General features: G+C 46.2%; 6 protein-coding genes across 6 annotated transcripts; 4 read left to right on the top strand and 2 right to left on the bottom strand.

Annotated features, from left to right (window-relative positions):
• Positions 1-223: 223 nt before the first annotated feature.
• Positions 224-1,257, bottom strand: ONS95_012000 (uncharacterized protein; the record flags this gene model as incomplete). The annotated part of the gene is made up of 2 exons (XM_058505608.1): positions 224-1,067; positions 1,121-1,257. 2 exons carry the CDS (start codon positions 1,255-1,257, stop codon positions 224-226), a joined length of 981 nt encoding a protein of 326 aa, XP_058358130.1.
• A 1,953-nt stretch (positions 1,258-3,210) lies between these two features.
• GAS1_2 (1,3-beta-glucanosyltransferase gas1) lies at positions 3,211-6,131 on the top strand. The gene is made up of 5 exons (XM_058505607.1): positions 3,211-3,353; positions 3,401-4,235; positions 4,304-4,471; positions 4,518-5,636; positions 5,743-6,131. Exons 1-4 carry the CDS (start codon positions 3,312-3,314, stop codon positions 5,516-5,518), a joined length of 2,046 nt encoding a protein of 681 aa, XP_058358129.1. The 5' UTR covers positions 3,211-3,311; the 3' UTR covers positions 5,519-5,636; positions 5,743-6,131.
• A 182-nt stretch (positions 6,132-6,313) lies between these two features.
• On the top strand, positions 6,314-7,351 carry ONS95_011998 (uncharacterized protein; the record flags this gene model as incomplete). The annotated part of the gene is made up of 1 exon (XM_058505606.1): positions 6,314-7,351. One exon carries the CDS (start codon positions 6,314-6,316, stop codon positions 7,349-7,351), a length of 1,038 nt encoding a protein of 345 aa, XP_058358128.1.
• Positions 7,352-7,685: 334 nt separating this feature from the next.
• On the bottom strand, positions 7,686-8,131 carry ONS95_011997 (uncharacterized protein; the record flags this gene model as incomplete). Its single annotated transcript, XM_058505605.1, has 2 exons — positions 7,686-7,951; positions 8,017-8,131. 2 exons carry the CDS (start codon positions 8,129-8,131, stop codon positions 7,686-7,688), a joined length of 381 nt encoding a protein of 126 aa, XP_058358127.1.
• A 1,470-nt stretch (positions 8,132-9,601) lies between these two features.
• Positions 9,602-10,327, top strand: ONS95_011996 (uncharacterized protein; the record flags this gene model as incomplete). The annotated part of the gene is made up of 2 exons (XM_058505604.1): positions 9,602-9,613; positions 9,764-10,327. 2 exons carry the CDS (start codon positions 9,602-9,604, stop codon positions 10,325-10,327), a joined length of 576 nt encoding a protein of 191 aa, XP_058358126.1.
• A 1,293-nt stretch (positions 10,328-11,620) lies between these two features.
• On the top strand, positions 11,621-12,980 carry AIM6_2 (Altered inheritance of mitochondria protein 6; the record flags this gene model as incomplete). The annotated part of the gene is made up of 3 exons (XM_058505603.1): positions 11,621-11,639; positions 11,690-11,879; positions 11,941-12,980. The coding sequence occupies 3 exons, from the start codon at positions 11,621-11,623 to the stop codon at positions 12,920-12,922; spliced, it is 1,191 nt and encodes a 396-aa protein (XP_058358125.1). The 3' UTR covers positions 12,923-12,980.
• Positions 12,981-13,177: the final 197 nt, after the last annotated feature.

Raw genomic sequence — 13,177 nt, 5'->3', positions numbered from 1 at the left:
ATTCACCAGGATCTCAAACTTGAAGAATCAGCATAGCGGCAACGATGGCAGTTGGCAAACAGATAGTTGCATCTATCAGAGGCATCATCTGGTACAGATTCTGCGTTTAAGATTTGATAAGGAAGTAAACAAAACATCTTTTGAGGATCAAACTCAGAGTTGCGTCAGTCAAATACCATGAGACAAAGACGCCAGCCGATTCTGACCTCTGTATACCTACTTATTACATTTTTGATTTGATTTGTCCTCCTTCAAACAATTGTATCACCTTCTCTGCAACCCCGAACGAATAGATGTATCCGGCGCCTTCCACACCGTATGCATGGATCACATCACCTTCACGCTCGACTCTCAACCCTCCCTTTCTGCCTGGGCGGAATCCAAGAACATCTGTGACTCCATTCAGATCGATACCGTCAAAGGCCCCTTTGGTCAAACGATTCACACGCCGAAGGATGTCACTCTTCAGAGTGACGTCTATCTCGGCATCAAGCCTGTCGGATTTGATACCTCCCATGATTACCCCACCTGAACCAGCTCTCGGAATGACATATGTGTACTCAGATCCCTCAAGCATCACGAGCTCGTTGAAATCTGTTTTAACAAACATCGTTTGGCCTCGGACCGGGACAACCGCTTCGTCTCCAGCCAAAACTCTTGCGCCAACACCTGATGCGTTTACGATGACCTTAGCTTTTGTGATTGAGCGTGCATCTTCAATGCTTTTGACTTCTTTCCGAATAAATTTGACACCTCTTGCGACAAGCTTGTTCTTCAGCCAAGGCAGAAAGATCAAGGGGTTGATCGCAAGCGTGGTGTACTTGGCACCTAGCTTTATCTTCGAAGGCAATTCTGATATAGGCAGAACTCTATAATCAGGCATCAATGACCGATACCAGAGATCTGCTTCTGTTGTTTCATCATCTAAATACTCAGTCATGGGATACAGCTTCACGCCATTCGATGGTTCTTGGTTGGCGATATCCCAGTAGAATTTGAAGCAGTCTCGTTGCATCTGTTGCTGAGACTTGTTGGCGTGCCGCTGAGGATGGAACACAGCTCCTGCCCTAGTTAACTGTAAGAAAATCTATTGCTTGAAGTTGAGGGGAAGTGAGCTTACCAAGGACTTGCCCAGTCAAGTCCCATGTCTCCTGGCTGATCTCGTGCCACAATCGTGATATTGTATCTAGAAGACAGGACATAGGCAGTAGCGAGACCGGTTATACCAGCGCCAATGATCCCAATTGATCCATCCATGTTTTGCGCGATCTCCAGATGGCTTCACTGCCTTCTGGTTTGACTATATATTATCAAGACTTCAGTCTACCCCCACTTTCGATCCGTTTTGACTCATTGGGTTTTGTCGCTAACACCTTGTTAGTAGAGATTTCTGTACAATGCTCTGGCCGAAGCTGTCCGCTGTTGGGTTTTTTGCCTCAACAAATTACTGTTAAAAATAGCTCTGAATGATGGAAGAAGCTTGGAGAAGCTTGTCGTACGGGAGGGCGCGATCACGTGGAGACCAAGAACCGATGATTGATCCCCCCTTTCGCCACTTTCGGCTCGTACGCGAAGATGAACAAACAAATCTTGATCTTGAGGAATACGTTCAACATTTCAATTGTCAACATTCCCAAAATCCAACTGGAATTCTAGTATAGTTATGTTCCGGTCAATCCTGTCAGCCAAATCGAAATGAGTAAAACTGAAGCTGATTTGGAAGGGTTCACCAGCACTGGTGATCTCATCGAGCATGGTGGTGGGCATTTCACAATTGGGGAGAATCTAGGAGACAACCTATTTCTCCACTAGACAATTCTACTTCTTGTCTTAATCATGGACAAGTAGACCGCCAATGGGCTGCCTATAGACTACGTGGTACGTTTGTCTTCGGCAGCTGCCCAATATTCACTCGACGGGACCAGCACTACGCTGACTGACCCTCCTTCACAAACAAAAGATTTGGAGAACAAAATAAATATTTATTATGCAAGAAAGCAGCATTCAAGATGATAGAGACGATGCACACTGTCAAAGGTTCATTTTGATGTCTTTTATTTTAAACAAGTTCTCAGTCAGGCTGCCAAAATAGATGAGATACGAGGAAGCAGCAGCATCTGAAACCGTATTTCTGCCTGTTGTGGTAGCTTCGAGTCCATCGCAAAATTCTAGCAAATTTCTAGAGCTATCGTACATACATGAAGAAAAAATCTCAGCGTGATTTCGCTAGGTCAGGAGTCTGTTTATGTTCTTAGCCTTTAGCGAGAGCGCGAAAGCTTCTTCTGGATGCCTTTCCAAGACCCTCTTAACATTTAAACGAAAATGTGCATTCATGTACTAGACTTATTGAGTTACTTAGCGCAACTCGGTTTCACAGTTTCTCATTTTTAATTGGAAATCTCTGCTGTTGATAAACTCTACAGAATTTCTTGGGCGGTCGACTGGGAACCATGGTGTGACCTCTAAGCTCCCCCTGCACCACATGTGAAGACAAGAAATCTGAAGACACATGTTTAATATGAGATCGAATCAAAGGGCTTTGCTGTGATTTATTCTGTCAAGTGTTCTGTCAGGTACTTAGATCAAGTAGTTTCCGTTATCCAAAATCAACTTAATTAGACCTGTAAAGATTGTCTTCATGGGGCAGAATACATTTTTAAGGGACATCATAGACTTCGGCGATCATTCCTCTTCATCAAAAGCCCCTCGTGCCCGCACCCTATTGAAGTTGAGTGGGAAACCTGTCATGCACGTGACAGACCTGAAAGGTGACCACCAACACTTGGCCAACATTCCAGGGGTCAATTACATGAACCTTGATTTTAAAATCAAGCACTAAGATTTTGAACCAACATTCGACAAATACTCGTTAGGCAGAGTCGTTCATTCTCACGTTGTCAGCTTGTCATGAGGATTGAAGACTTGCGGTCTTCGCAAAGAATTTCAGGTTCTAAGTGAACAATTACAGCATTGAAGTCTCGTCTTACCCCACCGAGATTTTCTGCAGATGTTCCAAAGTCATTTCATATACGATTAAATTGGTGGCTTTGATGTAAGCATGTCGCTTCCAATTTCATGCCCTGCTTGGGGCGCAGTCAAGTCAACAAGACCATCTCGTCCAATGGATCTTTGAAATCCTTCGAAACACCAACATTCTGGCTTGGCTTTCTCTCCATTCACGTGGTTGCCCCTAATTTCAAGCTCAAGAGATGTCATTACACTGGTATCTGACTGTCCCACTTGTACTGTCTTTCTTTCGTTCCCATCGACGTGAGGTTCGATTTGTGGGCTAAGTTCAGAAGCTCTGGAAAATGAGTCAAACCACGACAGCTCTGGATCCCATTGTTATCAAGGTCTGGGATCTAACTATACTCGGTAAGAATTATTCTGACTTATACAGGGGAACCAATTTGTTTACAAATCAACCGGTGCCCGATTCCTTGCTCGCGGCGTGATTCTGATTGGACAAAGTCAGAGCCTTGACAATGGAGCAGCACCTCAAGATCCTGATTCCGCGCTACTCTGGGAAGGTTTGTGTACTAAGGAAATCAAGGGCTTTCTAGCTCTCGGTGTAAACGTTGTTATGGTTATCATTGCCGATACGTCTCAAGATCGATCGAGCTGCATCAATCAACTTAGCGATGCCGGCATTTATCTTCTCGTGGTGCTTTTCAGGGAGCATGTAGACTCTACCTCTGATGCCTACGCATATCAAACTGCCGCTATCGACTCCTTGTCGCCCTATTCCAACATACTTGGATTCGCCTTACTGCTTGATACGGAGGAGCCAAATATTGACCCGATTGATTCCGAGCCTCTAACATTCATCAAAGCTCAGATACGAGACATCAAAGACTATATCACAACGAGTAATTACAGAGATATTCCGATTGGGATTTTTGCATATTGGGACACCAGCAGCTCAAATGGCACCATATCCACGGAGTACCTCAGATGTGGAAATTTGTCAGACGGAATGATCGAATTCTATCTGCCAGCTATTTGTATGAACGGCAGCATGCAAAACAATCCAACCGCCTTGCAGCATCCAACAACGGCTCTTCAAGATTTCGAAATGCCGTTAATCTTGCTAAACGACCACTCGTGTGATGTCTCAAGTTTCTCAACAAGTTCCCCTGATTATACATGGACAACTTCTCTATTCACACCTCCGCTTTCCTCGGTATGGTCAGGCGCAATATTTGATTACTGGTTTCAGCGTGAATATGGTACAGGTTTGTTCCTCATGCGTCCAAAGACAACTTCATTGATCGTTCAAGTTTAAATCTGACTTGACAAACAGGCCTGGTCAATATAACAGAGGATGAAGGATTACTATTTATCGACGAGTCTATTGCATACTCCGCACTTCACACTCAAGTTGATCTCATTACTGCCAAAATTACACCCACATCCGTATATTCGCCAACATGGAAAATATCCAGTTGCCCTACTATTGATGCAGGCTTTCGTAGGTCACTGAACTTCTCTCTTGGTAAAGGCTAACTGGTGCTCAGGCGCATCAACAAAGTTACCGCCCCGTCCAAATCCACAACTGTGTAGATGCATGATGAGCTCGCTCTCTTGTGTTGTTCCGGAAGCCATTCCAGCTGTGGCTGTCTCCGACCTTCTTGAAAAAGTTTGCCTGGAAGACCTTACAAGCTGTATTGGAGTTTCTAAGAATGGTACTTCAGCTGTATATGGTGCTTACAGTGGTTGCAATATGTACCAGCAATACTCATGGGCACTGAACCGTCTAGCGATTACTCGATCCAGCAACGGAAAACCAACGAATTGCAGTTTCTCCACTTGGGAGAGAAGCCAAAGCCCATCAATCAGTCCCACATGCTCATCGATGCTGCTGCAAGCAGGTGTCCTCGGAGACGGCACTGTCAAGCTACAGACCACATCTCCAACATCATCGTCAAGAAGCTCGGTGTTTATTGGCAACCCTGGCAACTCTGGCAACTGGGGATCGGAGGGATCTGAGCTCAGCACGGGTGGCATCGTTGGGGTAGTAGTTGGAATTGTCGTGTTGACATGTATCATCATTGGATCCATTCTGCTTTGGCACCGCAAGAAACACCCAAAGAGCTCACTCAGCCACAATCCGAGCGCTGAAGGTCTTGAAGTAGGAGAAGCACCCGCGGGAATAGGCCATCATGCGGAACTTGGAGGTGAAGATCGACGCTCAGAGATGTGGACGAAAGGGAACACGAGCGAACTCCCGACTTCGGTACCACTTCAGGAGCTGAGCGATGGTATCACGATGCCAAAACAGTCAACTCCAAGATCGCTGGGGAGAGGAGAATACGCTGCTGTGCCGAGAGTGGATATCGAAGTTGAAGAGTTGGATGGGATGAGTAGGGTCGAGGGAGATGTGGTTGCTGGAAAGGGCATCAGGCGGAAACCTTTGGCTTTAGAGATCGCGCCATCATGGGCGGGTGCGGCTTGGTTTGATCCGAATGATCCTCGACAGGTCTTGCCTGGTGATGATACAGTGTCTCGTGGTGAATAGACTTCTCTCAGGGAAAGTTTAGTGAATTCTGATATTAAATTGAAGTGGGGAGATACAAGAAGACTGGACATAATTGGAAGTTTTGAATTGTTGTTGACGTAGTGGGGCTCGCTTAACGGTAAGTTAAACATCGATCAACATATCAACAGTTCCGTTTCCGCTGCTTAAAAAGTGATTTCGCAGCATTATAGTTCTGGTGAAAACAAGAGCTCACAAAATAAAAGGAGATTTCGTCGCCAAAAATAGCAAAACTCCATTGGAAGCCCACACTCGAATGTGCGTGAGGTTCCAATCTACAACCTAATTGAATAGGTTTTCCGATTCGCGATATTATTATTCGATCCGCAGGATGTTGGTGTTCGTATACGAATCGCTTTAACCTGAACCACATCGACGTGGCCGCTCACGGCTATGGAAAACATCTGCTTATTTAGATACATGAATGGGTTGAGATTTGATTTGGGTTTGGGGAGGTGCTCACCATGTTCTGGCGCGGAATCAAGTGGACCGTCTCTCCATTACCGTGCGGGGAATCTACCCGTTACCTGTACAGGGTCTGGAAGATTTACATTTTATACTGTGGCTATCAGTGTCACGAATAGTTTAGAGAGCCGAGCAAGTAAGCCAAAGAGGCAAACCAATACTGATATCCCATTTGGGCTTAGTGCTCGGCTAAGCTAGGCAAACACCAACGTCTATCTTCCTTCTCGCTCAAATGTATCTCGCTGCACGTCTCCTCCTACGTACGTACCTAAACATACATCACTCATTTCTACAGCATTGAGCGCGCTCATGATGGCCGACCACGATTCCCAAATACAGACGTATCCTCGGCCGCAATTGACATTCTTCGACCTTTCTCGCGAGCTTCGCGACCAGTGTTACATCCTGGCCTTGACGACCCGAGAACCTCTGGTTGCATGGTCCGGTATCCAACCTTACAATTCAGAATCGGGCTATGCTGAATGCCACTTCGATAAAGAGTTATACAGCGCTAAGCAATTCAAAATTGCGACTTCTGATGAACGGGCTACAGCCATCAGTCTTTTTCGCTGTAACCAAACTATTGCAAATGAAGCAGCAACGATATTCTATGGCAAGAACAACTTCTTATTCGCAGCCGACTGGAACTGGGAGACGGTGGCTACCTGGTTTCACGGAATTGGATTGAAGAACCGCACATTCGTGACTTCGATCGAGTTGTGGCAATATCCGCCTGCTCACGCGTGGCAGCTGGCCAATGGGGAACGCATTAAAGTGAACGAGTTCAGTCATTATCCTTTGGAACCACCTTTCCCGCGAAATCGTCTCCTAGATCGCGCGCCAGGCTCGATTTCCGAGGGGTTGGTTGAGACCATCAACCCTGCCATCGAAACGTTCTTCGAGCTCGTAGGAAAGGGAAGGCCCAAGACGTTACAGATCTCGATAATTTTACGAAATAAAGCCATTCCTGGGCTGGAGATCGAATTTGACCAGGATGACCGTGCTCACGAGTATTGGTTTACCATGGACCTTCCGAATCTCATCGAGAAATTACGTACTATGCACACTGCTGGTGGCGTGGATGTGATATGGAAAGGCGAACGTTTCAAGCCAATGTTTCTAGAGGCACGAGAGGGTATTGAAGCGCACTGGGAGATTGTGGGTGTGGAAGATTATGACTTTAAACGGAATAACCGCCCTGGGACAAAAAGTTTCCCATGGGTGCGCTTCACATTGAGGGTGAAAGAGGTTCCGAAGCTTTTGTTGGCTCACGAGGCAAGCTCGCATTGGCATTGGGGATCTTACAGTATAAGGGATGATCTCGCTCTTATGCATTTTCATGTGGCATAGTCTGTATTATATACAGTCTTATCATTCTTGAGTCATTGCCCTTCCAGTAGAAGAGCTGTACTCTCACTCTATCCCTACTTGGTCTCTATCCCTACTTGGTCTCTATCCCTACTTGATATCGGTAACTTATGTGGTCTGATATGAGCTGACTCTGATACTCACGTGATGTGCCTCGTTGAGTATTGAGAGAGATTTCTGGAACATAGCACTATTCAATTGAAGCGACTGTGAAGCGAAACCCTATCAAAACTACATGAAACAAGAGCGGATCCATCAAACGACTGACCACCATCCAACCATACTTTAGAATCTAGATGCCGTGCCTGGGTGTTACTCAACCAACCCATACATTGCCAACATCTCTCTTGCGGGCAGCTGCTACTGCCACCTCCTCGGCCGCGTCGGCAGCAGCTTCAGCCGCTTCATTTTCCAAGCAAGCGTCGTCGTCTGTACCATTATCGAAACACCCAACCTCGCAGATTTGCTTGAACTCGATATCGCCGTGATCACCACAACTCCACAGAGAGTTCTTCTGGTGGTAGTCACTTCTAGTGATGTGCTTCGCCTGCAGACCAGTGTTGATTTTGGTGATGTAATTGCCTATGAAGTTTTACGAATCAGTCTTGGGTATCTTTAGATTGGCGTACAGACTCGCCAAGACCTACCTCTTTGCATCAATCCGAAACCGCAGTATATCCCGCCATTGTGGCAACTGCTAGCAGCAACTAAGGTCGAGATGACTGAAGCGAGGACAATGACGATCTTGGAGAATTGGGCCATGCTGAAGTTGAAGATAATTGATGTAATTTGTTGTAGGTGCTAGGTGTAGAACTTGAGAATGTGGGCTGCAGTTGGACAGGAGAATGAAGATAGGTAGATGTTGTTGATAAACGATATAGAAGTCTTTGAAGAGGGGGAGCTGTGGTATATATATACTTCTCCGGTCCAATGTCACTCAGCTCACAATACATGTGTCATTGAAAGTGACATGCTAAGACAAGAACGCCTCGTTCTCGATGTAGAATATGCTCAAGGCCTGATCATCGAAGAAAGGAGTGCCATGGCAGCCCGAACACGCCTGAACAGCTCGGCAGCATCATCAGAACAGATTCAACGACCAAAGCAGGTTTATCTAAGACTGTTGGACCTCTAAGATCCTAAGTGAGAGTGTTTCGGAACCTGCAGTTATTCTTTTTTTGAACATGGTACCCAGAGGCCGACCGGCAGTCATTAATGATGCTGAAAAGTGGAACCTCGTCTCTAACACCCACATCACCAGTAACTCATCTGACAACGAGGCAGAATTGTAGCTCTGAGTATAGATAAGGGCACCATATCTGGGCTCTCTCAATCTTTGCTATATTCTTCTTTTGCTGATAGGACAGCAATGTGATACGAAGGATCCCGCTGAAGATGACCAGGCTACCTACCATTTACAACTCTGGTCTCATTACTGCGGATGTTAGCATGCATTCCTGGCGCCTATTCATATACTCCAACTAACAATAGTACAGTGGCAACCTATTGACACCACAGACCTTCCAGGTCTATCTCAGTCATCCCTTCCAGCGCTCTGACACTGCGTGGATGAGCCACTGTTGGAGGTCGATTACATGGACAACACAAAATGTCACTGCTTTGTTGGAGAAGCTGAAGTGAGCCAGCGGAGGGAAGGGATTCAAGAGAGTAGTGATTGACTTTTGCAGTAGAGATTGAGTATATTTACGCGCCGAGCCTTGCTTGAATGGCCTAGAAAGGCCTCCCACCTTCCAGCCCGTGTTTGTTGGCGATGGGCTCTCCCTCAGTTGGAATGCGTGCTTGAGCAGTAGCGGCTGTAGTATGTGATTCTGGAAGTGAGATCATGAATTTAATGAGAAGCAGGCCTATACAATCTGACCAACATCGGCAGGCGACAAGGCGGAGTAAGACTTGTGTGTGCGGATCGAGCAGTAGTCGTTTCTACCCTCGTCGTTTCAGCATTTGGATCCTCCAGCCAGGATAATGGGGCACTCGAACTTGAGAGGTCTTTTTCAGGCGAGCAGCCATCGCTCTACAGATCCTCTTGAAATAGAAAAGAAAACGTATGTAAGAGCGTATAAGTTCCTCACATATTCCGCATCTTCCATAGTCTCCAGCACAAACAAGAAAAATCAGCTCTACGATACTTCGACAAACCCTCTCCGAAAATCATCAGTATTTTGCAGTCAAAAATCATCTATCCACATTCATCACTACCAAACATCAAGCACCATGATTTCCACAGTCAGAACCAGCTTTCGATCGTCGTCCAACCTCCTTGCGGCTCTATTCTGTCTTCTATCCATCTGCAGTCTTGGCATTAGTCGATCAGCTCCATATCACGGACAACCCGTTGTTGAAAGTTCCCCTCATGAGCTTCACTAACTTTCTAAGCGGGTCGTCACCTTGACGAGGATATTCGGCCCCGCCGATCCCGTCTGGGGAATTGATCTCCAAGTCGAGCCTCCAAATTCGAATTGGGGACGAGACGACATCGATCGCTGGGTTACAGAAGGTTGGAATAGTGTTCCAAACAAAAGCGACGTATTCTTGATAGCAGCCTTGTGGATCCCTGGCTACGGATACACTATGTCATCATCTCCCAATGCCTACAAGGCTTCCCGTGATATCCTTATACACAATGGCGAAGCACTTGCCCCTGCCTGGTCGCAAAAGGTGGAAGAGCGAGAAAACGCGTCTGGGGCAGATCCAGGATTTCATGCTGAAGACGGAGCATGCTTTCTCTATGAGAAAAGCTTGCAGAAGAAGCTAGGCGCAATCGACACATATCCTTCCACTGCTACGAATAAGCCATATATGGTTGTTTATGGGAGGAGGTGGGTCGGGGCTGCTCCAGGCTTTGTTGCTACCTGCGCAAAGGGTAAGAAAGGAGGCTCACAGCTCAATCCTGATTGTTCGTGGGTCATGAGTGAACTTGGAATTGATGTGAAATTATGAAGTGGCTCATGAAGGGAGCTACGGCTGAGGAGGAAGTGTCAAACGGGTCAAAAGACTTGCCAGCGTATCCTTGGGATTTCATTTGTCCATTCGTATTTACTCTCGCTATGTCATTTTGGGTACATGTGGTTACATTTCTACTTTTGATGTCAGTTTAGTTAGAGCCTGTCGGATGATGAGAGTCTTACTGGGTTTATGTTTTGGATGGGTCTGCTTTACATAGAGCAAATATTGAATGTCATTCGTTTCACTGATCAAGGAAGAAAATTGAATTGCTTCAAGCGAAAGACTCCCTGCAATTGTAGTACCAGAAGTGGGCAAATTGCAAAGTCCAACTAGCACGCGAAGTCTTAAGTGTACATGTCTCAAATTTTATGGTCGTTTGGGAACCACAGATTATGTGGACATGGGTAAGTCAGAAAGTCAACAATCCAACCTTGGCGGCTCGCTTATGTTGAAGGATCGTTGGATGACGAAGGGGTGCTTCTTCCACTTCCTTTACAGGGCCGAATGCAACAATTTGTCTGTTCACGAAACAGGAAATGATGACATATTCGATGCACGATGGTGCAATGTGGAGTGTGGTTGAGGCGCAGAACAGAAATTCCAACGCTGCGCACGAGACCTAGCAAGTGACCCGCATGAGATCGACCAACTTAGCCGCGCGGTGAGAACAATGATAGAAGGAGCCGGCCACTTCGGGTGGCAATGCTCCCAAAAAAACTATTTCTGTGCTACTTTCATCAGCCCGTTCAGATAGTTGGATTGTTTCAAAGACGCGGCATGAGTCCTAGGTTGTATACATGTGCGGCACACAGTCAACATCCTGATTCTAAGTCCCGTCCTAACAGCGACGCGCTCAGGCATAATATCAAGAAGCTGTTAGATCATGATAATTCTGCCTACGACACCTCATCAGTTGGTACCTGAAGGATTCAAGAGTTGGTCAGAATTTGCAGAATGTAGCTCGTCGAGTATGCCTTGGGTCGATAAGCAAGTCGACCTACTTTCGAAATCTGAAAGCGTGGACCTCGCATCCCGGAATATGCAAGAACGTGTTTGAAGTGCAATCCTCGAGACCTGGATGGAAACCCAGTCTCGCTGGAGCTTCGCGAGGTTGAAGGCATCCCCCGAAAATAAAGCACTGTCCTACTTGACTTCCAAATGCCCCTTTCTACGAATCTGGTCTTCATGCAAAACTTACTGAGACTTTCTCACATCATCTGTTCTTCATTGTTTGTTTGTTCATTATACCTATGTACGAGTCTGTGATCTTCAGTCGACGCAACAATCATGGTACATATACAGCTTAGTGCGACCAACTCTTTGAATCTTGTTCAAGCTCAGTGCTGATACGTGTAGCACGGAGCAAGTCTTCATATGCTTCCTCTGAGTCCACATTTGATTTTCATGAAGACTTGGGGAATCATTACTGGAAACGCTTGATCAAAGCCGGACAGAAACAAAACAAGTATTCTGAGCCATACACTCCGAAGAAACGCCTGCTCCATATTATTGTGTTGATGATTTTTCTTGGGTTCACATCCGGATTGTTAGTATTCTAGTTCCTTCTTCTCGCTTTGAGCTTCCAAGACTGATATTTGATATTCCAGCATCTGGCTGTCGTTGCTCATTACCCTTCCCCGACACCATGACCCCAAGCCACCCTCCAATCGAGTAAGCTATATCGTCGACAAGTGGAAGTCACCCTTAGACTCTAGCAGACTGCTATCAACGTGGTCCTCAGACTTTACTCGGGACATCACTCCGATGTCATGCCACTCGCACAACGACTACAAGCGTACAGTCCCTCTTTGCGAAGCCCTAGCCGCTGGGTGCACTAGTGTAGAAGCAGACATATTCCTCCCCACAAAGACAGCCAGCAGAGACTTATTAGTAGGACATAAGTCGGAGTCGCTTACACAGGACCGCACATTGCAGTCTCTATATATCGATCCTCTCATAACCACTCTCGAAAATCTCAACAACTCCACGGAAGAAGATAGAGGGCCAAATAATTGGAGTGGTGTATACCAATCGAGTCCAAATACTACACTCACTCTTCTCCTGGACTTCAAGTCGAATGGTGCCGCACTCTGGCCATACGTCGATGAGCAACTTTCGAGTCTCCGTTCCAAGAAATGGCTTACTCACTGGAGCGACACATCTGAGATGACATGGGCACCGATTATCGTCGTTGCGACAGGAAATGCGCCATTCGACATCTTGAGCAATAACAGAACCTACCGCGATATCTTCTATGATGCTCCTCTTGACGACATCTCAAACGCTATCTACAATAACACGAACTCTCATTACGCGAGTGTTTCGATGTCACGTGCCATTGGGAGACAGTGGTTTTGGAGATTCAGTTCAAAACAGCGGGATAAAATCGGAGAGCAGGTCAGTGCCGCGCGTAGCAAAGGGCTAGTGGCGCGATACTGGGATACTCCGACTTGGCCTGTGACTTTCAAAGATTATGTGTCGGAAGTCCTCATTGAGAAGGGTGTCGGAACACTAAATGTAGACCGATTTTCTTCTTCTCTTTACTTTCCGTTGTTGACTGGGTTTGGACAAAATAGACTTGCTTATTGAATGGGAGACTTCTTGTTGCCACTACAGACAGTGCATGAAGATAACGATGTGTACCAATATAAAGCAGAGGTTGGGATGTGACTCGCTAAGCGCATTGCTGCCTTTGAAGTGAGAACTGGGACACACGAGATTCGTTCTGGGGCAAACCGTGTTCCTTGTGTCCGAATTATACTTCTTATTGATCAAAGGGATAAATGGTGATGCACCGCTGCGCGTTTATAAACAATAGCCTTTATCGGCACGAAGATCACAAGT

Source organism: Cadophora gregata, assembly GCF_030347475.1.
Source record: "Cadophora gregata isolate MNR1 chromosome Unknown scaffold_6, whole genome shotgun sequence".
NCBI classification, from domain to species: domain Eukaryota; kingdom Fungi; phylum Ascomycota; class Leotiomycetes; order Helotiales; family Ploettnerulaceae; genus Cadophora; species Cadophora gregata.
Note: the sequence above shows the minus strand (reverse complement) of the source record. Positions and strands in the feature narration are given on the sequence as shown.